The 25,274-nt window shown below is 59.6% G+C and overlaps 1 protein-coding gene across 8 annotated transcripts in view; it reads left to right on the forward strand.

Moving 5' to 3' along the window:
* The first annotated feature begins 3,053 nt into the window (after nucleotides 1-3,053).
* The window catches only part of GNB1L (G protein subunit beta 1 like), a 30,403-nt gene continuing 8,182 nt past the window's right edge, over nucleotides 3,054-25,274 (forward strand). For 4 of the 8 annotated variants that reach the window (XM_061141310.1, XM_061141315.1, XM_061141316.1 and 1 more), the window contains exons 1-4: nucleotides 4,041-4,236; nucleotides 5,610-6,785; nucleotides 21,605-21,731; nucleotides 22,096-22,221. In XM_061141310.1, coding sequence (XP_060997293.1) covers nucleotides 6,400-6,785; nucleotides 21,605-21,731; nucleotides 22,096-22,221 — 639 coding nt within the window. In that variant the 5' untranslated portion in view covers nucleotides 4,041-4,236; nucleotides 5,610-6,399. Of the gene's footprint in view, nucleotides 3,310-4,040; nucleotides 4,237-5,609; nucleotides 6,786-21,604; nucleotides 21,732-22,095; nucleotides 22,222-25,274 lie in introns of those variants that run through there. The other 4 variants (XM_061141311.1, XM_061141318.1, XM_061141313.1 and 1 more) reach the window with 3 other exon arrangements.

Here is a 25,274-nt window from a genome sequence, read left to right on the forward strand (position 1 = left end):
CCTGAGGTGACCGAACCCAGACAGCCCCATGAGTGTCCCTGTCCTGTCCCTGCCATAGCGCCGAGGTCCCACGGCATGCCATGCCACTGGCCTGGCCCCGTCGGGAGGCATCTCTGCTGGAACCAATGCCCCATCCCCATGGCCACGGACCGCACCCCTTGGACCTGATCTCCTGCAGTGCCTGGGGACCAAGAGGACAGTAGTGTCCTGCCCCCAAGGGTCCAGGGTCCTCTTCCTGCTGACCCGTCAGGTCTCTGGAGCAACCTCTATGGTTGCTCTGGTAGGGAGCAGACCGCGAGGTGCCCGGCCTCAGGACAGGTGGGCCACAGCCTTCAGACCTGGGTCTGACGTCTGTCAGGGAGCGCAGCGGGCCCGCCCCCTGCAGACCCCCCGTCTCCCCATCTTCCCTCCCCCGGCCCACTCCTCCGTCGCCAGCCCCTGGAGGGCTCTCAGGTTTCCCAGACTGCCCCAAGGGCTCTGGAAGCTCTGCATGCCCTGGGCCCCAGCCAAGCACCTGTGCCTCCCTGGGGCCAGCAGAGCCTCTTAGAGCTGAGCCTGCCTAATCCCTTACGGTGCTCGGATGTCCCTGATCCCAAAGACCAAGCCGGGATCCCAGCGCCATCGAACGGGCAGCAGGAGGACCCCCACCTCCCTCCATGTGCCTGTCGTCTGGAGCCAACCCCCGGTGGGATCAGGGCACCTGCAGGGTGAAGACCCAACCCTAACGAACTCAGGTGAACTCAGGAACCGTGGAGCCCTCGCTGCCTGGAGCGTCCTGCCCCATCCATTCCTCAGGCTGCCCAGCGGCGACAGCAGAAGCAAACAGGAGAGGGAAGCCTGTCTCAGGCTTCCCAGATGGCGCAGTGGTAAAGAACTCACCTGCCAGTGCAGGAGACTCAGGAGGTGCGGGTTCAATCCCCAGGTCCGGAAGATCTCCTGGAGGAGGGAATGACAACCCCCTCCAGTATTCTTGCCTGGAGAATCCCATGGACAGAGGAGCCTGGTGGGCTAGAGTCCCTGGGGTCACAGAGTCGGACACGACTGAGCATGCACAGGCCTGTTTCAAGCCTCGAGGCTCTGGCTCTAGGGTTTCATGGGAAGGTAATCCTGCCTTGCAATTCCACAAGATTATGTTTGTTGGTTTTTTTTTTCCCCCTAATAAAATCAGGATCTTTATGGCATAAAACTGATGATCAAGTAACACCAAAAGCTTGGGAATAAAGTGGGACCAAGAACAAGAGGCTCTATGGCCTCGCTATGTAGCAGCTGGTGGTCAGGAGCCCGTGGGCCCCACTCTCTGCCCCAGCTGCCAGTCACTGACCCAGCAAGGGCTCCAGGCACTGGGCATGGCCTCCATGGGCCCTGTTTCATAGTGATGTTAGCGAGGCAGGCAGCCCATGACGGTGAGCATGGCGAAGAGGCCATGGTGCTCTTCGTGTCTTTGAAGACTTTCACACCCGAAAGTTTCCCCCAAGCAGACCCAAGTTGCTTCTGAGATCCCAGCATGGTGGAGATGTGGGACAGAACAGGAAGCAGTCAAGCAAGACCTGGACGCATTTCCTTTGGGCTCCACCAGACAAGACAGACTGATGAGCAGACCTCCCCTGGGCAAGAGCACCGAGGGGCGCATAGGTACAGCCAGGCCCCTGCCTGTGGGAGAGGGTGGACAGGAGGCGAGTTCTCCGCATGGGCTCAAAGGCGCATTGTCCTGCCCCGGTGGCTGGAATTGGGCCGGGTGATTGTAATAACAACGTCCTGACGCTCAGCCAGCGGTTGGGTTTCCATAGCTCAGGGAGTATCTGGTTTTCAAACGGGAGACGTCATACAAGTGCAGTGTTGTTCCCGTCAGCCGTTCTCTGCAGGTCAGAGGCCCGCCCGGCGCCTGCCTCCTCCCAGAGGCGCGTGCCCATCAGCGCCCGGGCCTGGGCACGCCAGGGGAGGAGCTGCACCGGGAGGCCCTCCCACCCACCCTCCAGGGCCGCCAGTACCAGGTCCTGCTGAGGAGAGGCCCACACCGGGGCCTGGAGCCTCTGCCCAGCCGTGCGTGTCCCTGCTTCCCGGCTGCCCTGGCTCTGGGGAGCCACAGACCTGACACCAACTGAACACGTGAGGCTGACCACTGCCTCTGGGCCTCCCAGTCCAAACACACACCCAGCTCCAATGAGCACAGGAAAAGATGCTCAAAATCGCTGGTCACTAGGGAAATGTAAATCAAAACCACAAGGTCCCATTAGGCCAACTATAATTTTAAAAAAAAATAGGTGTGAAGATGCAGAGAAATTGGAACCCTTACACACTGTTGGTGGGAATGAAAAATCATGCAACCACTGTAGCAAAGTTTAGCGGTTCCTCAAAAAGTTAGACATAGCATTACCACGTGACCCAGCAATTCGACTCCTTGGCATACACCCTAAAGAATGAAAACAGGTAATAAAAATAAATGAAAAAAAAAAAAAGAAACCAATACAAAAAAAAACTGAAAACAGGGACTCAAACAAATATTTGTATACCCACATTCACAACAGCATCAGCCACAACAGCCAAAAGATGGGAGGAACATGAGTGTCTACCAACAGATGAATGGATAAACAAAATGTTGTATACACGTACAAAGGAATACCATCCAGCCCTAAAAAGGAACAAAAATTCTGATAGGTGTCACACCATGGATGAACTTTTAGAACATTCTTCTAAGTGACATGACAAATACGTGACACCACTTACATGAGATACCTAGAAGAAGTAAACTAACACAAAGTAGAATTGAGACTCCCAGGGGCTTGGGGAGTGTTTAACGGGGACAGAGTGCCCATTTGGGGTGATGAAAAAGTCCTGGAGGTGATGGTGGTGAAGTTTGTCTAACAATATGAATGTACTTAATGCTACTGAATGTATACTTAGAAATAGTTATGATAAATTTTAATTATTATATTTTACCACAATTAAAAATACATATACATAGATGACCTGAACAACAACAAAAAAGCGTTCTGGACCCAAGAATGTGTTTTCTGACCGCATGGCCCAGCTGGATGAGTGCCTTGTACAAAGCCAGCTGCCCACTCTCTCCACTGACCTCCCTGAGCTGCCAAACTGTCAGGAACTCCCCCTCTCCTCTGAAGCAGGAAGTTTAAATTATCAGGTCAATTAGGAAAGACACAACCGAAAAATACAAGTTTCATTCACACTTCCAGGAGGCGTTTCCTGGCTGGGTGCCACCTCTATTATTTTTGGCCAGGCTGTTGAAAGGCCCACGGACCCTGAGAAGGTACAATGCAACCTTTGATTCCGTTTCAAGGATCAAAGCAAGTAAGCTTGGGTGCAAACGCAGATAACATTTCAGGGACGGTCTCATGAAAGGAGTCGCTAGACCAGGGCAGAGAGGGGGCTCGTGTGACACCACTCCCGGTGACCTCGACCCTGGTAACCCGCCCGCGCGGGGCGGCCCCGGGGAGTCCACTCGGAGGGCGCCAGCGGCCCCCGCAGCTGCGCTCTCGGGGTCCGCGCCGGCTCCCCCTGGCTCGCCCACGGCGGACAGTCCTCGGACAGCCCCGCCCCGTCGCTCCGGGGCGGCAGGTCCGCGCTCGGCCCTAGCCGGGCCTCCACGACGGGCTCTCTGCGGACACGCCGTCCAGCGGGCGGGCGACGCAGCCCTTCTGTGCCGACCCTCCCAGTACCCCTCCTGGCGCTCGGCAGGAACTGAGGGTAAGGGTCGCGCCCTCAGCCCGCGGAGGCCGGGGGCGCCAAGACCCCTCAGCAGCTAGCCAGCCCTCAGCCCCGCGCCTCCTACAACGCCAGACTCAGCCCCGGCCGCGCCTGCTCACGCGGCCCCAGCTCGCGGCGCTCCGCGGGGCTCACGGCAGGGCGCGCTCCCATCAACCCCCGCGCCGCATCGCCCGTGGGCGGGGCCGGAAGTGCCTGCGCGTTCGCAGCCCCCGGGCGCAAGGCGCAGGCGCGGGCGCCTCCGGGAGACTGGCGTGGGGCGTGGCCGCGCCCGGCGCGGGGCCGTAAGAGGCGGCCGCGCGCACGCAGGGGGCGGGGTCCACGTCGCGGCGGGGCCGGCAGCCTGGCCGCTTGGGTCTGCGGTCTTCAGAGGTTCGGCAGGCGGGGTCCGCGTCCTTCCTTCTCTCCCGACCTCGGCCCGCGCCGTGCCGGGCCTGGCCTCGCGCGGCCGGTCTCGCCCGCCCGTGCGTGCCGTCGAGGGAGCGGCACCGTCGTGGCGCCGCGCGGCCGCAGGTAGGTGGGCTCGGTGCGGCGGCGCGCGATCCGGGGGACGGCCGGGCGGGCTGGGCACCCGGCTCCCACAGGTGGGGCGGCCGCTGCCTCCCCTCGCCTCGCGGGGCCGGGGCCGGAGTGCTCCGTGGGCCGCGCGTTGTCAGCGGCCGGCGGGACTCTGGGCTGCTCGGCAGGGCCGTGCGCGGCGTTCACCTGTCGCCCCAGCGTGTCAGTGTCAGGGCGGGACGGGCTTTAGGGTGGAAGACCTCCTACCCCAACACGCGCACACAGAGGAGTGGGTGCGGAGGGAGGTATCGGGGGCCACCCTGGGGTGCGGGGCGGAAGGACCTACAGGCCGTGCCCCGTGGAGGAGCTCAGGCAGATGGGGGACAGGTGGTCCCGCGGGGAGCCATCCCGAAGGTGAGTGCAGGCCGGCGTCTGTGGGCGACAGGTGGAGGGGGCGGGTGTGGAGCCTTGTGGGCGAAACCGCCCCCGGAGGGGTGAAGCGAGGCACGGTGTGCCAAAAACCGGTGGGCGTCCTTTTGCAAGGAGACTGGGGAGGGGTTAGCCGTCAGGCAGGCTCGCCGCATCTGATGGGAACCGCCCCTTTTTCTCTGCTCTGTGCTTCTTTGGCCCGCTCTAGCAGGTGGCCCTTTGCGTGGTGACCTTGGGGTGGTGAGAGTAGACACAGCCAGTGGAATTAAAGCTGTCGGCCAGGAGGGGCTGGATGCCAGGCTGTTGACAGGGAGGGGGATGCAGGGAGGAGGCCCTTGGGGTGGGGGTGGCTGCCTTGTGAGTAGGGACTGGGGTCTGCATGGGGGTGGGGGTGGGCTGGAGGGCACGTGGGTAACAGCTGCAATGCTCTTGGGGTCTCATGACACTGAGCACCTGAGTGCAGGGCGGGGGTGGGGGGCATCGGTCCGCGGGACTGTGACGCGTCGTGGGTGACTGGGGGGTGATGAGTGCTGGAGCAGGCCAGGGTGGTCTCAGGCCAGGGTCAGCTGTATCTTCACTTAGTGGTTGGCATTTGGCCGCAGACAAGTGACTTCACTCACCCCCACGCCTCAGGCACGGCGAGAGGACCGGCCTCGGCGGGTCAGTGTTCGCTGTGAATAGATCCCCCCCGTGACCCTCCTCCTGAAATGCCCTAACAGCCATTCAGGCTGTCCGAGGAAGCCCGGGGGGACCTGACCTGGGCCCTCCTTCTCCTGGGTGGACATGTCCGCCATCACACCCTGTCCTTGAAGGGGCCAGGCGGTGTTTGCCTGCTTTCTTGGCCTCCCCAGTGGGCCTCCAGGCCCCTCACGTGGAGAGGTCCGGTGGGGCCCGGGGTCGGCCACCCACTGGTGATGGTTGGGCCTCCTTCCCACTCTTCCTGCCTTGTTTTTGGACAGATCGCCTCGGATGGTGGCCTGCAGCTTTCGGTCCCATCGGCTCTCCTGGGCTCTCCTGTGGCGGTCGCAGTCAGCTGCCCGCTCAGCACTTGCCTGGAGTGCCCCTCTTCAGCCGCCTCTGCCTGTGCGTCCGTTGCTCCGGCCTGCTCTCCGGGCCCCTCTCCTCGTGCCCTCCCTGGCTGGCACGGCAGTTCCCGTCCACTCCCAGCAGGCCTCGTCACCGATGGCAGGGCCCTCGCTGTCCTGTCCGGGTGGCGGCCAGCTGCGCCACACACACCCCTGGCAGCAGATGCACGGGGCCTCTCCTGGGGTCGTGGACGCCCCCCCAGTGGATCCCTGGATTAAGCGCTCCTACTATGGGGACCCCATGTGTGTACACGACTGTGGAGCAGACGAGCTCGGTGAGCTCGGTGCTGTGTGGCAGACAGGGCCGCCCCTGCGTGCCGGGCTTGGTCCCGGGCGCCTTCGACAGCGCCTTGGCTGTTGGACCGATTCCTGGCGCAGCTGGACAGTTACCTGACCTCCCGCTTCGAGCACCACCGGGACAACCTCAGGAGCCTAACAGGCTGAGCCTGAGTGTGGGCAGCCCCCTGCCTCCATGGGGACTGGGTACAACCATGGGCTTTATCCCCAGGATCTTGAGGAGGTTATTCAAGCCCCAGACGGCCCTGCCAAGTGCCATGCAGCAGTGCCCTGGGCTCTGCCTCCAGCCTTGAGCCGGCCACCGGTGGCCCCACGGCTGCCCGTGGTGAGAGTGCTCACCTAGGTTCTCAGAGGTCCGGCACGCAACATGGGCACTCCACCCAGGCCTGGCTCCACTGCTCTGGGCTTTCTGCTGTTCCTAGTTCAGCTCCACGTCCAGAAATGCTCTGAGCAGCCGCTGGCGATGGAGGGCACCCCAGGCCCATGGGGCCCCCAGCCTTGTCCAGCTCTGCACACAGTCCTGGTCCTACAGGGCCAGCCGCCCCCCAGCCAGGGCAGGTGCCCCCAAAGCTGCCCCTCCACATACAGGACTGGCCGAGCCCCTGCCCAGAGAATAGGTCCCCCTCGCCCAGGGTGTCCAGGAGTCACCCTTAGGTTCCCCCCCGGGGGCAGTGGACATCGCCGAGGCCCCAGAAGAGACACCGTTCCAACCCTGCCCCCGTCTGTGGCCCCGTCGGAGCACGGGCTGTGCAGGTATGGCGGTGACCCAGGTGAAGCGGCTTGCATGCCCCTGTCACGGCGGGGTGGCCCCACTGGACACTAGGTGTGGCTCCGGGTGGTGCCTGGGCCCAGCCCCGCTGCTGGGCGGAAGGTGCGTGTGTTCGGGGTGGCTGGGCACAGGCAACTCCCTGTGAGCCCCGCGCCCACCCCAGGGGGAGCTGCAGCAGCGTGGTGGTCTCTACCTTGTGCCCCTTGTCCTCCAAGCCCCTAGTGGCCCCCAGACCTGTGGGGGGCACTGCCGGCAAGTGGACCGAGGTCCTGGGATCATCCCCGTCCGACGTCCGTGTGGGCTTGTCCCCGCCCCTTCCATGCTGGGATGCCCGGGCCTGCGTCCCCGCCCTCTGGACTCCTGCGTGGTGTCTGCTCTTGCCGCTGCCCCAGGCTTTGCCCCTTGCGCCCGTCCTCGGGGCAGGAAGTTAAGGCCGCCTGGAGGAAGCTGCTGTTTTCAGTCTTGGGTCGGAGTGGGAGTGCTTTGGTGAGGAAGGGTGCCCCCGGGGCTCACAGCCGCCAGCCCGCCAGTTGGGCCCCTCCCAGGTCCGGTCTCATCAGGGCCGCGCTGCCCTCCCTGGCCGTCCCGCCCACTGCACGCCTGCCTCAGCCCGCACACCTCGTGCTGGGACGGCCACGTTCCCAGCAGACGGCGAGCCCCGCGGCGGGGCCTCCAGCAGTCGGCCTGGTGTCCCCAGCACATGGGCAGGGCCATTAAACATGCACAGGGTCCATGGTCAAGCGTGAGTGTTGTCTGTGGTGGGAGGGGCCGGGGCCAACCGCGAGCACCTGGCTGGAGTCACAGGTGAGGCTCCTGCCTGGGCCACGGGCGTTGCGGGGTCTGGCTGAAGGAGTTGGGGCTGAAGCAGGGGGCGGGGGGGCTCGGGGGAGCAGTGTGGCCCCAAGGACCGGCTTCCAGGCTGGCGGCGAGGGGAGGAGTGGGCCCCAGACCAGGGCTGTGAGGTTCGGGGCTGGGCCACAGTGACCAATCCTGCTCTGCTCGGGGCCGGGGCAGGGGTCTGAGGCGCCTTGGGCCAGTCAGCAGAGAGGGGCGGGCACACCAGCTCCCATGGGTGGCTCGGCCTGTGCTTCAGGACCCTGTGGGTCTTAGAGTTCTGGAGAAGACGGAAGATCATCAGTTGAAACCTAAGTGCAGCTGATAAGTCATTCTAGAAAAAATGAATAACCAGCTGGTAAAACGTTGCAAGTAAAATAGGTGTTATTGGCATTATTTCACTCTACCATGCTAGAAGAGCCTCTCGGTCCATGCGCGTCATTTCATGGCACAGACACCTTGTGAGTAGAACAGCTTCGAGTCTGGAAGCAGGGGAGGCTGCGGTTCAGTCCCTCAGTCGTGTCCGACTCTTGTGACCCCCTGGACCACGCACCCCAGGCTCCTCTGTCCGTGGGATTTCCCAGGCAGCAGTACTGGAGTGGGTTGCCACTTCCAGCATTTCCTGCTCCGGGGAACCTTCCTGACGTGGGGGTTGAACCCAAATACCCCTGCATTGTAAGTGGATTCTTTACCACCGAGCCCCCTGGGCAGGCTGGCGGGAGGAAGCGGATATAGCAGAGCAAGCATGCAGGCGGGAAGTGAGTGCCGTCTCATCTCTGATCTGATGGAGGAGTCTGAATGTTCCCGCCCCTCTTGGTGGCGCTGCGGCCCCAGTGGGACTGCATCCGTCCAGCCCGGTCAGCTGTGGCCTGGCCTGCTGTGGGTTGGGAGGGCAGGAGGGCACTGACCTGGCCTTTCCGATAGGCGTGGACTTGGGGGCGCGGCTGACCTGTTGACACCAACACGGATTGCTTGGTCTTGCATCCTAGAAGTCTCGGGTTGCCGGCATGAGCGTCCCTCCAACATCACCCCGCGTGCCGAGCTCCTCAGCCCCAGGCAGCGGTGTGAGGATGTCACCCTGTGCCCCCAGTTTGGACGCTCTTCCTCCACGTGACTCAGGTCGCCTTGCCTCGGCGGCCCCTTCCCGCCCTCCCGGTCCTGTCTCCCCGTCACGGGCCCACCCCTCCCTGCCCACCTGCGCATCTGAGCGGCGCCGGACTGGCCAGTGGCGGGGGTGAGCCCACACCTGCCCGCACAGGAGCAGCCTGCTGGGGCCGCCTGCTGGCTGCCAAGGAGCCCTGAGTGGGCGCGCCCTTTACCCCCACGGGTGTGGACCCCTCCAAGTTCCCCGGAGCTTCCTGCTGCCGGCCCGTGGGCGTCGGCTGCATCCCAGGCCTTGCAGAGCACCACCAGGCACCGTGGTCAGCCCTGGGCTGCTGGGCCCCGGGGAGCAGACCTCCTGGCAGGAGTGGGGCCCCAAGGCCTGCAGCCGGGAATAGGCCCACGTCCTGGGCAACAGGGGGCTTTTCCATGCCCACACTGGGGACAGGCAGGCCAGCGGCCTGCAGCTGGCTGGGGTCCCACCCTGCCCATAAGTGCCCGCAGCCGGCCGAGCACACCCACATGGCCTGCCTTCCTGCCATGTCCAACTCCTGGGCTAGTGACCCCTCACCCTGGTGTTGCCTCCTGGCCCATCCCGCCGTCCCAAGGGGTCTGATGGATGGCTGCGTGCCCATGGCTGTAGGTCAGTCCTTGTGGCTTGTGTGGGTGAGGCCAGGCCACGGAGGTACTCGGGGAGCAGGCCATGCTGAGGCGGGTTGCTGGGCAGGGCCGTCAGGCTGCCCCTGACCGCCCTCCCCACGCATGGCCATACCAGGCCCGGAGGCGGGGGTGACGGGTCAGGGACAGGGTGCAGGTTGGGGTCCCTGGGTACCTGGTTCCTGCCCCCATCCTAGGCTCCGAAGCCGCCTGGGGCGCTGGCCTGGCCCCCACCCCCTTGCGGCCCCGAGCTGCCTGCCCGAGCCCTTCCCGGGCCTGCATCTTTGAAGCCACAGATACTGACAGAGGATCCAGTGAATCCAAGGTCGCCCGGCAGGCGTTGACAGACAGCCGGCCACGATACTATTTCTGATTTAATAACCAAATGGGGGCCGGCCCTCTGTAATAATTAGGGCTAATTACTGAGGAGGTGTTGACAGACCGGCTGAGAGGAAACAAACCACCTTTATCCCGGGCTTAGAGTCGGGTTTCTCGGTGCTATCTGCCCTCCGAAAGGAGACGCTTCAATCACTCACCGAGGCTTCAAAGGGGCAGGGGCCCAGCAGGGCGGGCGCGGGAGGGCTGTGACGCGCACCTTTGACTCTGTGGCCAGCTGCTGTCCCAGAGACGCTCCTTTGTGCAGTTGGGGTCCCGGGCAGACCCGCCGTTGCACCGCCTGGGCCAGGGCTCCATGGGCGCGGCGGGCCTCCCGGGCGGGCAGGGAGGCTGACGCGTGTCCTAGGCCCAGGGAGCAAGCTGCAGGGAACGGGCTGGGCTCTGTCCTGGACCCTGGACCAAGGCTTCCCTGCAACGTCGTAGGCAGGCCCAGCCTCCTGGCGGCGCAGGGCTGGGCCGCCCCCCCCCAGCGAGCCAGCACTGTGGACAGGACGCTGACCCATGGGCCTCGGCGACAGGACCACCGTGCCGTGTCACAGGCTCCCCCAGACCTCCCCGTGGCTCCGAGCTGGGGGAGTGGCGGGCAGACCCTCTGTCCAGCCAGGAGGCTGTCCAGTGATGGCCCAGGCCTCCGCGGGTGTGATGCAACTTCCGGGGGCCAGTCCTGGGTTCAGGCCTTGCTATGGTCAGGGCTGACCAGGGCGGTGGAGGACGATGGCCTGTCCAGGTGCGGCCCAGGAGGCTCAGAGGGAAGGGTCTCAGTTTTTCCCGCCTGCAGGACCACAGGGCATTCCTTAGGGCATGCCCACTGGCGGGGCCATGCCGCGTGAGGGAGGCCTCTCACTCCCCAACTCCCCTCTGCTCCAGGAGGAGCTGAGAGCGTGCTGACGAAGGTTCCCAGGCAGCTGCTTAGCTGAGTGCAGACCACCTTCTGTGAAGGCCGCTATCGACAGGTCTAAGTCTCAGTTCAGTTAAGTCGCTCAGTTGTGTGTGACTCTTTGTGACCTCGAGGACTGCAGCACACCAGGCCTCCCTGTCCATCACTAACTCCTGGAGTCCACCCAAACCCACGTCCGTTGAGTTGGTAATGCCATCCAACCACCTCATCCTCTCTCGTCCCCTTCTCCTCCCACCTTCAATGTTTACCAGCATCAGGGTCTTTTCAAATGAGTCAGCTCTTTGCATCAGGTGGCTAAAGTGTTGGAGTTTGAGCTTCAACATCACTCCTTCCAGTGAATATTCAGGACTGATTTCCTTTAGGATGGACTGGTTGGATCTCCTTGCATCCAAGGGGCTCTCAAGAGTCTTCGCCAACACCACAGTTCAAAAGCATCAATTCTTCAGCCCTCAGCTTTCTTTATGGTCCAACTCTCATATATGTACATGACCACTGGAAAAACCATGGCTTTGATGAGACAGACTTTTGTTGGCAAAGTAATGTCTCTGCTTTTTAATATACTATCTAGGTTGGTCATAACTTTCCTTCCAAGGAGTAAGTGTCTTTTAATTTCATGGCTGCAGTCACCATCTACAGTGATTTTGGAGCCCCTCAAAAATAAAGTTAGCCACTGTTTCCCCATCTATTTGCCATGAAGTGATGGACCCGGATGCTATGATCTTAGTTTTCTGAATGTTGAGCTTTAAGCCAACTTTTTCACTCTCCTCTTTCACTTTCATCAAGAGGCTTTTTAGTTCCTCTTCACTTTCTGCCATAAGGGTGGTGTCATCTGCATATCTGAGGTTATTGATATTTCTCCTGGCAATCTTGATTCCAGCTTGTGCTTCTTCCAGCCCAGCATTTCTCCTGATGTACTCTGCATATAAGTTAAATAAGCAGGGTGACAATATACAGCCTTGATGTACTCCTTTTCCTATTTGGAACCAGTCTGTTGTTCCATATTCAGTTCTAACTGTTGCTTCCTGACCTACATACAGGTTTCTCAAGAGGCAGGTCAGGTGGTCTGCTATTCCCATTTCTTTAAGAATTTTCCACAGTTTATTGTGATCCACACAGTCAAAGGCTTTGGCATAGTCAAAATGTCAACATAGTCTGGCATAGAAATAGATGTTTTTCTGGAACTCTCTTGCTTTTCTGATGATCCAGCAGATGTTGGCAATTTGATCTCTGATTCCTCTGCCTTTTCTAAAACCAGCTTGAACATCTGGAAGTTCACTGTTCATGTATTGCTGAAGCCTGGCTTGAAGAATTTTTAGCATTACTTCACTCGCGTGTGAGATGAGTGCAATTGTGCAGTAGTTTGAGCATTCTTTGGCATTGCCTTTTTAGGATTGGAATGAAAACTGACTTTTCCAGTCCTGTGGCCACTGCTGAGTTTTCTAAATTTGCTGGCATATTGAGTGCAGCACTTTCATAGCATTGTCTTTGAGGATTTGAAATAGCTCAATTGGAATTCCATCACCTCCACTAGCTTTGTTCATAGTGATGCTTTCTAAGGCCCACTTGACTTCACATTCCAGGATATCTGGCTCTAGATGAGTAATCACACCGTTGTGATTATCTGGGTCGTGAAGATCTTTTTTGTATAGCTCTTCTGTGTATTCTTGCCGCCTCTTCTTAATATCTTCTGGTTCTGTTAGGTTCATACCATTTCTGTCCTTTAGTGAGCCCACCTTTGCATGAAATATTCCCTTTGTATCTCTAATTTTCTTGAAGAGATCTCTAGTCTTTCCCATTCTATTGTTTTTCTCTATTTCTTTGCATTGATCGCTGAGGAAGGCTTTTTTATCTTTCCTTGCTGTTCTTTGGAACTCTGCATTCAAATGGATATATCTTTGCTTTTCTCCTTTGCTTTTCATTTCTCTTCTTTTCACAGCTATTTGTAAGGCCTCCTCAGACATCCATTTTGCTTTTTTGCATTTCTTTTTCTTGGGGATGGTCTTGATCCTTGTCTCAAGTACAGTGTCACAAACCTCCGTCCATAGTTCATCACACACTGTATCAGATCTAGTCCCTTAAGTCTTATTTGTCACTTCCACTGTATAATCGTAAGGGATTTGATTTAGGTCATGCCTGAATGGTCTAGTGGTTTTCCCCACATTCTTCAATTTCAGTCTGAATTTGGCAATAAGGAGTTCATGATCTGAACCACAGTCAGCTCCCAGTCTTGTTTTTGCTGATTATATAGAGCTTCTCCATCTTTGGCTGCAAAGAATATAATCAATCTGATTTCGATGTTGGCCATCTGGTGATGTCCGTGTGAAGAGTCTTCTCTTGTGTTGTTGGAAGAGGGTGTTTGCTATGACCAGTGCGTTCTCTTGGCAAAACTCTGTTAGCATTTGCCCTGCTTCATTCTGTACTCCAAGGACAGATTTGCCTGTTGCTCCAGGTATTTCTTGACTTCCGACTTTTGCATTCCAGTCCCCTATGACAAAAAGGATGTCTTTTTTGCGTGTTTGTTCTGGAAGGTCTTGTAGGTCATCACTGTTCAGCTTCTTCAGCGTGACTCGTCAGGGCATAGACTTGGATTACAGTGATATTGAATGGTTTGCCTTGGAAACGAACAGAGATCATTGTGTCGTTTTTGAGATTGCATCCAAAACTGCATTTTGGGCTCTTTTGTTGACTATGATGGCTACTCCATTTCTTCTGAGGGATTCTTGCCCACAGTAGTAGATATAATGGTCATCTGAGTAAAATTCACCCGTTCCAGTCCATTCTAGGATCTAAGTCTATTAGGGCAAAAATATGGTGGGAAATCACTTAAAGTAGGAAAAGCACTTAAAAATTGGCAGTGAGTCTGTTTAAAGTCATCTTAACTGGAGTGAGAAATTGGATCTAAAGCCAGAAAATGTAGGTAGGAAGCTGGGTTTTCATAACCTCTTGGTGGTGAGTCACTGGAGAAGCAGTGGCCCCCAGATATTCCCCGGTCCATGTGGTTTGGAGATCAGTGACCTTGAGGACAGTCGGAGGGCACTCGCCCCCAGTTGGTGCGGTCGTCCTCTGCGGGATGAGCAGCCTCACACACTGTGGTCCCCCTGATTCCTGGGCTTATTCCAGTTTCCTCCATTTTCCCTGCAGTCCTTCCCCAGGGCCCCAGCTGGACATGACCCCTTGGTCTGTTGCGTCCGTGGGGGCTCCTGTGGGCTGTGGCGCCCGAGACAGTTCTGAGCGAGTGCCCTCAGCCGGGACTTACTGCCTGTGTTCCTCACGACGGGCCTGGGGTTTGGGTTTCGGGGAGCAGGACCTCCCACATAAAGGGCCGTTGCACGCACCGTAGCCAGGGAACGTCTGTCCACACGAGCCCTGTCTCCCCAGAGGAAGGCGGCCTCCTCACAGGTCTCTGCCCGCTGTCCCATTCCTTCAGCTGTTTCCTTCGTCTCTGTGGCCTCAGGCTGATCCTTACGACATGTGCTTGTGGGGAGTGCCCACGCGCAGGCAGAAACCCCCCTCTGCCCACCCCCGAGCCCTGGCACCTGCCGTTTCCAGCATGCCCGGTGAGCTGGGCCGTGCAGTGTAGGCTGGCCCTTGCTCCCATTCTCTTGAACGCGTGCGCGGCATTGCATCCCTCAACACTTGGTTCCTGCACTGTTGCTCTAGGGTGGGTGGTGGTTTGGTCATTTTGCACTTGAGCGATACTCTGAACAGAGCAGACCGCTCAGGTGCAGGCGTTTGCAGGCACCATCTCGTTTCTCTGGAGGAGATGTCCAGCGGTCCCGGGGCTGGCGACGTGACTGCTGCTCCCTGGTCTGGGGCCGCCCGGCTGGCTGTGGGCTCCTGCAGTTTGCATCCTCACAGCGGGTCTGCTGGCCTCACCCGAGCTATGGCGCTTTTGTTTGCATTTCCGTGAGGCTAAGGGTGCTGAGCCGAGTGTTCACCATCTGTGCATCTTGCAGGTGAAGTGTCTGCTCACATCTTTGGTAGGTGGTGTTCAGTGTTTTTAAATATTGCAGATACACAATAAAGCGCACACATTTGAAGTAGATAACTGGAAAAGTTCCACCACCTGTGTAAGCATTGACGCGCCTGAGACACACGTGCACCTGACACACGCGCACCTGAACACACGCACCTGACACGTGCGTACCTGACACACACGCACCTGAGACACGTGCACCTGAGACACACGCGCACGTGGGACACACGCGCACCTGAGACACGCGCACCTGAGACATGCGCACGTGGGACACGCGCACCTGACACACGCGTACCTGACACACACGCGTACCTGACATGCACACCTGAGACACACGCGCACGTGGGACACACGTGAACCTGAGATACGTGCACGTGGGACACGCGCACCTGAGACGCGCACATGGGACACACGCGTACCTGACACGCGCGCCTGAGACACACGCGTACCTGACACGCGCGCCTAAGACACGTGCGCACCTGACACGCGCACGTGGGACACACGTGAACCTGTGACACACGCACCTGACACACGCACGTGGGACACACGCGCACCTGAGACACTCACGCACCTGACATAAGCACGTCTGAGACACACGCGCATCTGACATGTGTGCCTGAGACACACGCACACCTGACACGCACGCACGTGGGACACACGCGCACCTGAGACACATGTGAACCTGACACGCGCATCTGAGACGCGCACGTGGGACACATGTGAACCTGACACACGTGCACATGGGACACACGTGAACCTGAGACGCGCACCTGACATGCGCACGTGGGACACACATGAACCTGACACACGGACTTGAGACACACGCACATGCAACACGCACACCTGAGACACATGCACGTCATCCTGGGGGAGTGCCCAGGGCCTCTTCACGACCTCTGACATCACACAGCCTCCCGCTGCCCGCACCACCCCTCCACAGGTGCCCCCAGCTGCTTCCTGTGGCCGCTGGGTAGGTTGTTCTTTCTACAATTTTATCTAAACAGCGTCACGGTGTTTCCTCTCTTCCACTGGGTGCTGCTTTTACGTGATTTTGAGGTTGACTCACGGGGAGGCCTGATCAGCGCTGCTTTGCTGGGGTAGGGTCCACCACTGTGTGTTCAGCCTCTGTGGGTGTTAGGACCGGCCCCAGTGTGGGGCCTTTTTCTTGAGACACAGCCAAACTGTATTCCAAAGTGACTGAACCAGTATACTCCTAGGAGAGCTCCCCCGCTTCACACACGTCCCAGCAGCTGGTGGTGTGGCCTGTCTTTAACACTGGCTGCTCCCTTGAGCCTGCAGGGCACGTGGCCGCGACTGTCACTAGATTTCCCTGATGCACAGGGCCGGTGAGTATGTTCTCATGTTCTGATTTGCCACTTCATATCTTTTTTTTTTTTTTAAGATACACACACACACATATATTTATCTGAATTTACTTGTTGGCTGCACCAGCTCTTAGCTGCAGCCTGTGCGATCTAGTTCCCTGACCAGGGATCAAACCTGGGCCCCTGCACTGGGACTGTAATGTCTCAGCCACGGGACCACCAGGGAAGCCCCAGGAACCTCTCTGCTGGGAACTTCCCTTCATTCATTTCAAGTGTGTTTACCTTTGCCTCATGGAGTACAATCATAAAAGCCACTTAAAACCCTTATCTGATGTTCCCAACATCAGAACCATCGCGGTTGGCATCTGTAAATTGTCGTTTGCTCCGAGAATTTATCTCATTTCCTGGTTCTGTGTGTGGAATAACTTTATGTCATACCCTGGACGGACTATTATGTTGGGCCCCTGGAGAACGTTCAGTGTCGTGTTAGCAGGCCGTCACCGCAGTCAGATGGCCTCTCCCTCTGCACGGACCACAGTTTTTTTACTTGCATATCCATTTCCAAAGCTTTCGCCCACTCACCAGTCACTCTGGGGTCAGCCTGAGCCCTGGGCCGTTTTCAGTGGTCCCAACTCAGGTGCTGATGCTGGCGCTGCTTTGGGTCCATCCCACCCCATACAGCTCAGAGGTGAGTGCAGGCTTTCCAGGGTTCATTCCACGACTGCTTGTCTGTCTCTGTAGCTCTCTGCCCTCTGCCGTCTGTCTCACACACACAGGATCTGGCAGGGCCCTTTCTGCACGGTCCCTCTGGCCACAAAGTCGGGACAGCCCTCAGAGCCTCTTCTCCCACACAGCTCTGCATCCGAGGCCACACCTAGGGCTGGGCCGAGAGAGGAGAGAAGCAGGTGCCATGCCAGGCACTGCTGGGGAGTCAGAGCCGGGGTCTTCAGAACCAGGGTAGTGGAGGCCGTTTGGTGCGCTCCTACAGCATGCACTACGTGTTTGACTCCGTCCAGGACTCAGACGTTTTCCCTGCACTGAAGTTAGTTCCTCCCCAAGTCTTAGCCACCCCTGCCTCGCAGCCCTGCAGCCCGACCCAGCCTGGAGGCAGTGCCCCAGGATGCAAACACAGAAGCAGGAAGCTCGTCCCCACTCAGCTCAGCTCTGCAAGTTCCTGCCTGCCTCCAAAGTCTGTCTGCCGTTGTTCACTTCTTAGAGCTTCAGTTCAGTTCAGTTGCTCAGTCGTGTCCGACTCTTTGCGACCCCGTGAATCACAGCATGCCAGGCCTCCCTGTCCATCACCAACTCCCAGAGTTTACCTAAACTCATGTTCATCATCATTCTATTGGTGATGCCATCCAACCATCTCATCCTCTGTCGTCCCCTTCTCCTGCCCCCAATCCTTCCCAGCATCAGGGTCTTTTCCAATGAGTCAACTCTTCGCATGAGGTAACCAAAGTATTGGAGTTTCAGCTTCAGCATCAGTCCTTCCAATGAACACCCAGGACTGATCTCCTTTAGGATGGACTGGTTGGATCTCCTTGCAGTCCAGGGGACTCTCAAGAGTCTTCTCCAACACCACAGTTCAAAAGCATCAATTCTTTGGCGTTCAGCTTTCTTCACAGTCCAACTCTCTTACCTGTACATGACCACTGGAAAAACCATAGCTTTGACTAGACTGACCTTTGTTGGCAATGTCTGTACTTCTTAATATGCTATCTGGGTTGGTCATAACTTTCCTTCCAAGGAGTAAGCGTCTTTTAATTTCATGGCTGCAATCACCATCTGCAGTGATTTTGGAGCCCAAAAAAATAGTCTGACACTGCTTCCACTGTTTCCCATCTATTTCCCGTGAAGTGATAGGACCAGATGCCATGATCTTAGTTTTCTGAATGTTGAGCTTTAAGCCAACTTTTTCACTCTCCTCTTTCACTTTCATCAAGAGGCTTTTTAGTTCCTCTTCACTTTCTGCCATAAGGGTGGTGTCATCTACATATCTGAGGTTATTGATATTTCTCCCGGCAATCTTGATTCCAGCTTGTGCTTCTTCCAGCCCAGTGTTTCTCATGATGTACTCTGCATATAAGTTAAATAAGCAGGGTGACAATATACAGCCTTGATGTACTCCTTTTCCTATTTGGAACTAGTCTGTTGTTCCATGTTCAGTTCTAACTGTTGCTTCCTGACCTGCATACAGGTTTCCCAAGAGACAGGTCAGATGGTCTGGTATTCCCATTTCTTTAAGAATTTTCCACAGTTTATTGTGATCCACACAGTCAAAGGCTTTGGCATAGTCAATAAAGCAGAAATAGATGTTTTTCTGTAACTCTTGCTTTTTTGATGATCCAGTGGATGTTGGCAATTTGATCTCTGGTTCCTCTGCCTTTTCTAAAACCAGCTTGAACATCTGGAAGTTCATGGTTCATGTATTGCTGAAGCTTGGCTTGAAGAATTTTGAGCATTACTTTACTAGCGTGTGAGATGAGTGCAATTGTGTGGTAGTTTGAGCATTGTTTGGCATTGCCTTTCTTAGGGGTTGGAATGAAAACTGACCTTTTCCAGTCCTGTGGCCGCTGCTGAGTTTTCCAAATTTGCTGGCATATTGAGTGCAGCACTTTCACAGCGTCACCTTTCAGGATTTGAAATAGCTCAACTGGAATTCCATCACATCCACTAGCTTAGTTCGTAGTGATGCTTTCTAAGGCCCACTTGACTTCACATTCCTGGATGTCTGGCTCTAGGTGAGTGATCACACCATTGTGATTATCTGGGTCGTGAAGATCTTTTTTGTACAGTTCTTCTGTGTATTCTTGCCACCTATTCTGTTTCTGTTAGGTCCATACTATTTCTGTCTTACAGCTTCAGGTAATCACTATTTATGTTTTGCCTGGAGGTTTTCTTTGCAGTTGACCGGAGAGAGAGGAGAGAGTCAGCATCGAGCCTGCTCCATCCCAGCCAGAACCAGAGCTGCTGGGGCAGCATCAGTCCTGGGCGGGAGCACCTCTCATTAGCTTCAAGGACTATTCTCCTGTCTCAATGTGTGGATTGTCTGTTCGTGTCTTTTGCCCAATTTTCTATTTGGTATTTAGCTCTTCCTTCATTTTGAAGACATCCACGTGTTTTAAAGATACTTTAGGTTTTTAGCCCTTTTGATGTCCAACAGTTAAACGACTCATGGTTAAGTCTTTTATCTTCTTAGTTGGGACTGTAATGGAATTTTCTCTGATGGGTTGCTGTTTGTGTCCATGGAGCCTGTTGAGTTCTCTTTGCTGGTTTTCTTTGCTGCTACCACTGTGCTGAAGTTTTCTTTGAATGCCTGAGTCTGTCTTATCCTTTTTGTTTTATTTTGTTTTATCCTTTTTTATCTCGGGCTCTCGATGTAAACCAGGACCTCATCGAGGCCCACACGTGGCATGTGGTCAGCGTGCTCTTTAGTCTCTGGAGTTCAGAAGAATTGCCCTGCTGTTCCTCTTGACCTTGACTTTTGCCCTGAGTCTGAGCCAAATGTCCTCTCTGGGCCCCTGTGGGTGCGTCAGGAGGTTCCTGCAGGCCTGGGTGGATGGGCCGGCCTGTCCTTGCATGTCCCCCAGGAGGTGGTGGATGGGGTGGCCTGTCCTCTCATGTCCCCTGGGAGGTGGTGGACGGGGCGGCCTGTCCTCGCGTGTCCCCCGGGAGGTGGTGGATGGGGTGGCCTGTCCTCTCATGTCCCCTGGGAGGTGGTGGACGGGGCGACCTGTCCTCACGTGTCCCCCTGATGGAGCATCTCCTCTGCAGCCCCAGAGCACCCCCTGCCCCGAGCAGCCTCTCCCTGGCCGGGTCTCTCCAGGTCTGAGCAGGTTGCACTCTGCTGCCGCTTAGGCCTTCGCGGTCCTCAGCCACGCAGCGTTGTCGTGCGCCCCAGCCCTGCGCTCTGCTGGGTCCCTCCACACCTGCGGCCCCTGCAGGCCCCCCGCTGGGCCGGCCTCCTCATCTGCTTGTGCTGTTGACGGGAGCCAGCCCGGGGTGCTCCACATGAACCGCCAAGGCCTGGTCTCGGGTCCTGGTGAGGGATGCTCAGGCTGCGGTTCCGACCCCGAGGTGGCTGAGAGCTGTGAGGCAACATTGGGTAGCTCTGGGCGCAGCTCCAGCTCCGGTTCAGCCTGATGGTCCCGCCGGCGCGGGGTCTCGCCCACAGGGGCTGCTCCCGTAAGATGACCTGCCCCCGAGCGCCCTGGCCTTGTCCCCTGCAGGCCAGGACTCCAGGCCAGGGGTCAGCCACAGGCTCCTGCCCCTCCTGCGCCCACACGGGGTGGGGGGCCTGCAGAACCCAGAACCCCCACACAGTGTAACCCCATGGCCTCCTTGGCTGGGGGCCCTGGGGGCTTGTGTCGCAATGGTGGAAGAGCCGTCAGACTCTCTTCTTAGTTTTTGAAGGAATGTGTCTTGCAGAACACAAAGCTGTGCTCTGTGGATTAACTGTTGGACTCCTCTGCCTGCCGAGGGGGAGAGTGACAGGCCAGGGGCGAGGCCTCCAGGCGGCCGGGTGCTCACCGCTCAGGGCGGCCTGCTGCCAGGAGATGGGATAATGTGATTATTCTCAATTAGATTAATAAAGAATAATTAGACATCATAAATCAAGTCATCACGGGGTATTGTCATGGGAAAAATATGTAGCTAGAATTAATTAGTTTTCAAATAAAGCGTTTACTTTAATTGCCTGAAATGATGGAGCCCTTAATTGCTGAGGCTTCATCTTGGCCTGAGCGTCCGGCTGTTGTAACAACGTGACGAGTTTGTTCCCTGCATCCTTCCGTTGGGAAACAGGGCGAGGGGGCCTGATTCATCCGCTGGAGCCAGCCCCGTGTAGGTTCTGGAAACTCCCATCAGGCCGCGGGCGATGGCAAGTGCAGGCTGAGCTCTGCTGGTGCTGCCCAGGGCCCGCGCTGCGTGCGTGTGTGCGCGTGCCCGCTGTGTGAACACGTTTGTGTGCCTGGCAGCCTGCACTGTGGGAGCCCCTCGGCCCCTGCCCCGTGGCACTCTGCTGGCTGTGTGCAAACTGGGGGGGACTGTCCCGGGGCCCAGCAGGACAGCCCCTCAGCCGCCCTGGGCTCTGCTCCCAGCCGTCCGCTCTGCCTGGCCCAGGACCTGTGGGCAGACAGGTGGCCGTGGCTGCCAGCGGGACTGGGGCAGGGTGGTCAGGGGGGCTCGGAGTGGCCCCGGCAGCTCCTCCTTTGGGGGGCCCACAGGCCTTAATCACGAGACCGGGGATTTGAGGCAGGGTCTGTGCTCTGTGAGAGCAGCCCTCCCGGGTGGTGGAAGGTTACCAGGCCTGCGTCTTGCCCGCACACCGTGGGGGCCGCTGCTCCGCCCCTGGGTGGCGGCGTGCGGGGTCCGGAGCCTAGAGGAGGCAACTGGCCGGCCCGTTGCTTGGGCCGGGGTTGGGGGGAGGACCGGGACCCACAAGCCTCCAACTGCGCAGCGCAGGGAGGGCTGGGCAGGAAGGGCAGCCCCGGGGATGCGGAGGGCAGCGCAAGGGCTCCAGGTGATGGGGGCCCGCCGTCTGGGGGACCCAGGGGCGCCTGTGCCATCTGGAGGAGTGAGGAGCGCGCGGTTGTTCACGCCCCCCTCTGTCTGCAGGCGAGCGCATGGCAGCCCCTGCGCCCCCACCGCCGGACCCCCAGTTCGTTCTGCGTGGCGCCCACTCAGCCGTGCACGCGCTGCACTTCTGCGATGGAGCCGAGGGATGCCCGCTGCTCCTCTCAGGGTGAGTGCTCTGCCCAGGCGGCCAGGAGGAGTTGGGGGAAGGCCCAGGCTGCCGCCACCCCGCAAGCATGCAGGGTGTCTCTCTCAGCACCCGCTCCCCAGGAGAGAGCTGCTCCGGGCTCCTGCCCTGCCTGGAAGCGGAGTGCATCTCCCGGGCGCATGTGGCCAGCTGTCCCCCGCAAGTTGCTGGCTGGAGTGCCTGCTCACTGGCCAAGTGGTGTCCCCCCGGCCCCCACCCCACACCTAGGCCTGACTTCAGCCCACCCCCCGACCCCCAGGCTTGACTCCAGTCCGCCCGCCCCCCCCCGGCCCCGGGGCCGGCCCTGACTGCCCCCCCGCCCGGCCCTGCCGTGCTGTCTGAACAGGTCGCTGCGTGGGCTGGTGCACATCTGGAGCCTACAGACGCGGAGGCCGCTCACCGCCCTGGACGGCCACGGGGGCCAGTGTGTGACCTGGCTGCACACGCTTCCCCGGGGGCCCCAGCTGCTCAGGTGGGTCACGGTGGCGCTGACCCAGGGGTGGAGGTCTCCCGTGGATGGCCCGGGGCCCCAGCCGCAGGGCAGCCCCGGCACCAGGGGGCTGTCCTAGGGCGGCCTCTGTGGAGAACCCACCGGGGAGCTCCTGTGGGCTGGGGGTGCGGGTCTACTTTGAGCACAGCGGCCGCAGGCTCCCCCCGTCAGGGCCCACAGGCCGCGGGCAGCTCCTAAGTGCTTGCGCCCCAGCCAGGGGCCCTGTGGTTGGCAAGGAAAGACCACGTGCCACAGCGAAGACCAGACGCAGCCACAGCAGCTAATGAAGCAAATGCTGAAGGTGAAGGGAGAGCTGCTCTCCGCCCGGATGGTTGAGGCCGCGCCCCGCGGCCCCTGGCCCGAGCGGGGCCCACCGTAGCCCACCGCCCCCTGCAGGCTGGGCCGTGGTGTCAGGATACCCACTACGCAGCTGCCTTCCTGCGAGGGGGCGGTTGGTCCCCCGGGGCGGCACCAAGCCTGCGCTGAAACTCAGCAGGCTGCTGGGCGGGGGGTGTGCCGGAAGGCCCTGCAGGTGCTGGGGGGGCGGGAGACGGCAGAGCGAGGGGTGCGGTCTCTGGGCAGGAGACCACGTGTGTGGAGGCCGCGTGGGCCTGGCCTGTGCGTCCCAGGAGGGGCTGGGGGCTGGCATCAGGGCAGGGGCCCGCAGAGGCGATGGGACGCGCCCCAGCTGGGCGGTTGGCCAGGAGGCAGCCGGAGGGCACTGGGGGGTACAGGGTATGCTGGGGGCCTCCGCCTTCCCCTGGAGAGAGGCACCGTCCAGTTCGGGGGCCCCGCTGTCAGACTGATTGCTGCCTGGGGCTCTCTGCCCTTCTCCAGGGGTCACACCCCCAGATAGCTGACATGTCAGAGGGCTTTCCCAAGCACTCTCTGCCCCAGGACTCCTGGACAGGTCGGCTCTGCGGCTCTGGACTTGGAGCCTGGGCACCTGGGCACCATGGCGCCTGGTCCCCAGGAGCCAAGGCCTTGAGGCCCCAGGGGGTTTCAAAGCACTTTTGTGCTGGACGCAAGCGTTTTGCGAGCCTGGGGCGGCTGAGGCTGGGCAAGTTGGGGCCGTGTCCTGGGCGTGTGCTCGTCCAGCCCTCATAGGGCCTCGCCCCATCCCCCGCGCTGCCCAGACGCACCCCTTGCACATGGGCCTTGCGCTCTCCATGATGGCTGGAGTAGGGGCTGTGTCCGAAGACCCCACTGAGCTGCCCAGCCTTCCTCCTGGGTGTTGAGTGGAGGTGTAGGCCTTTATGGGCCCCCTGCTCCCCCAAGCAACCTGGGCTGTCCTGGGGGAGCCCCCCCGGGAGGCGGGCCCCTTGGAGAGCCGGCCTGTGGACACGTGGGGGGGCGCTGGTGTGCGTGCGTGCCAGCTGGCCAGGGTGCCCCGCCGGGCCAGACGCAGAGCGCTCAGGTGCTTGAGGAGCCAGGTGTGTGCGGCAGTGTGGAGGCCGGGGCCCAGCTGTGTTTGCAAGTCCGGCCTCTGAAGTGGCACTCGAGGGGAAGGTGCCCTTTCACGTCAGGGGCCGGAGGACAAAGCTGGGGCCCGGGCCAGCCTCACCAGGCCCCGCAGCCCCCGTGGGCGGGCCCCTCCTCCTGCTCTGGGCTGAGTGACAAGCTTACAGAAAGAGGCATGGGAGTTGAGCGTGGCTGTGTGGTCGTGGGGGAGCCCTGGGCAGCCGTGCTCCCCCGCCCCTGCTTGCCTGGCCCTTCCTCTCCATCTTTGGAAGGATGCCCCCACCTTCTTGCTTTACCATCTGAACAGGCATTTCCAAAGTGCGGAGACTCGTTTTATGTTTCCGGGGGGTTTTTAACCTAAACGAGCGACCGAGCAGCTTCCGCCCACCCTGCCGGCGGGACAGGCCAGGGTGTGCGGCTGCCGTGTCGTGAGTGCCTGTCCTGCTCTGAACGTGTGGTCCAGGTGCCCGCCTTTGCCAGTGCGCGGCAGAGGGGTTCACCTGGGGCTGGTGTGGATGAGGCTTGAGAAGCCTCCCGGGGGCCCCGGTGCCCGAGAAGAGGCTCCTGCTGGCTGGTCTGGGGTCGGGGTGGTCGGGACACAAACGTCAGTGAGGACCGTGGGCGACGGCCCGTTAGTCACACGGGAACAGGCGGAGGCGAAGGCCCCCGCTGCCTTCAGGGGGGCAGCTTTTAGTGGGCACACCTAGCGAGCACATCTGTGCAGGCGTGAGGGGTGGGCGTCGGCCTTGTGCACAGGGTCGTCCCCATGTTGTTGGCCCCGAGTGTGGAATGCCACCCTGGAGATGACACCCAGGGGCCCCCCACACACACAAGGGACAGGGCGAGGCACAGCCTGCCCGGTCCAAGGGCCTGGTGAGCGCTGGCCGGCCAGTGTTCGCCCGGGATCCAAGCTAGCCGCTCCCAGCCCGGCGATGACGTGCGTGGCTGTGCCTGGTCCTTTGGTTCGGGGGCCAGCGTGGAGGCCCCGTGTCCCCACTGCCCTCGTGGGCCGCCCAGCCCCCACCTCCGCTTCTGTCCCGCCCCACACATGACTCCTCCCCCGGGTACGGGCTTGTGGCCCACACGGGGTCTCGTGCAGGCCCCGGGTCAGCCCACCCGCTGTCCCGGCCCCTCTGTCCCCTCCCGCCTGTGCCCACGTGCCTTCCCCATGTTCCCGGACCTCGGCCGGCCCTTGGGTTCTGTGGGCTGAGCCTCCCGTTCCCTGGATCCCTGGGGCTCTCAGGTCGGACTGCTGAGGCGGGCCTTCTGGAGGAGACCCTCCACGTCCATGCCTCGTCCCCCGGGGGCGTGTGCACAGTGCACATGTCAGAGACGGTCCCCTGCTCCTGGGCTCCTCGGACAGGAGACCTGAGGGCCAGCAAGGGGCCGCTGCAGGGACGCAGGCTTGAGCTGCGGTGGGCCCAGCCTTTCAGGGTGTCAGTGCCAGGCGGTGGGCGGGCTGCCACGACCCGTCCTCAGTGTCTGCCCCCGTCTGCCACGGACCCCAGGCCAGCACGTCTGGGCTGCAGGCGCGAGTGTGGCCCTTCTCAGCGCAGGAGCCGGGGCCCTCCCTG

The sequence above is a fragment of the Dama dama genome, chromosome 5 (genome assembly GCF_033118175.1).
Source record: "Dama dama isolate Ldn47 chromosome 5, ASM3311817v1, whole genome shotgun sequence".
NCBI classification, from domain to species: domain Eukaryota; kingdom Metazoa; phylum Chordata; class Mammalia; order Artiodactyla; family Cervidae; genus Dama; species Dama dama.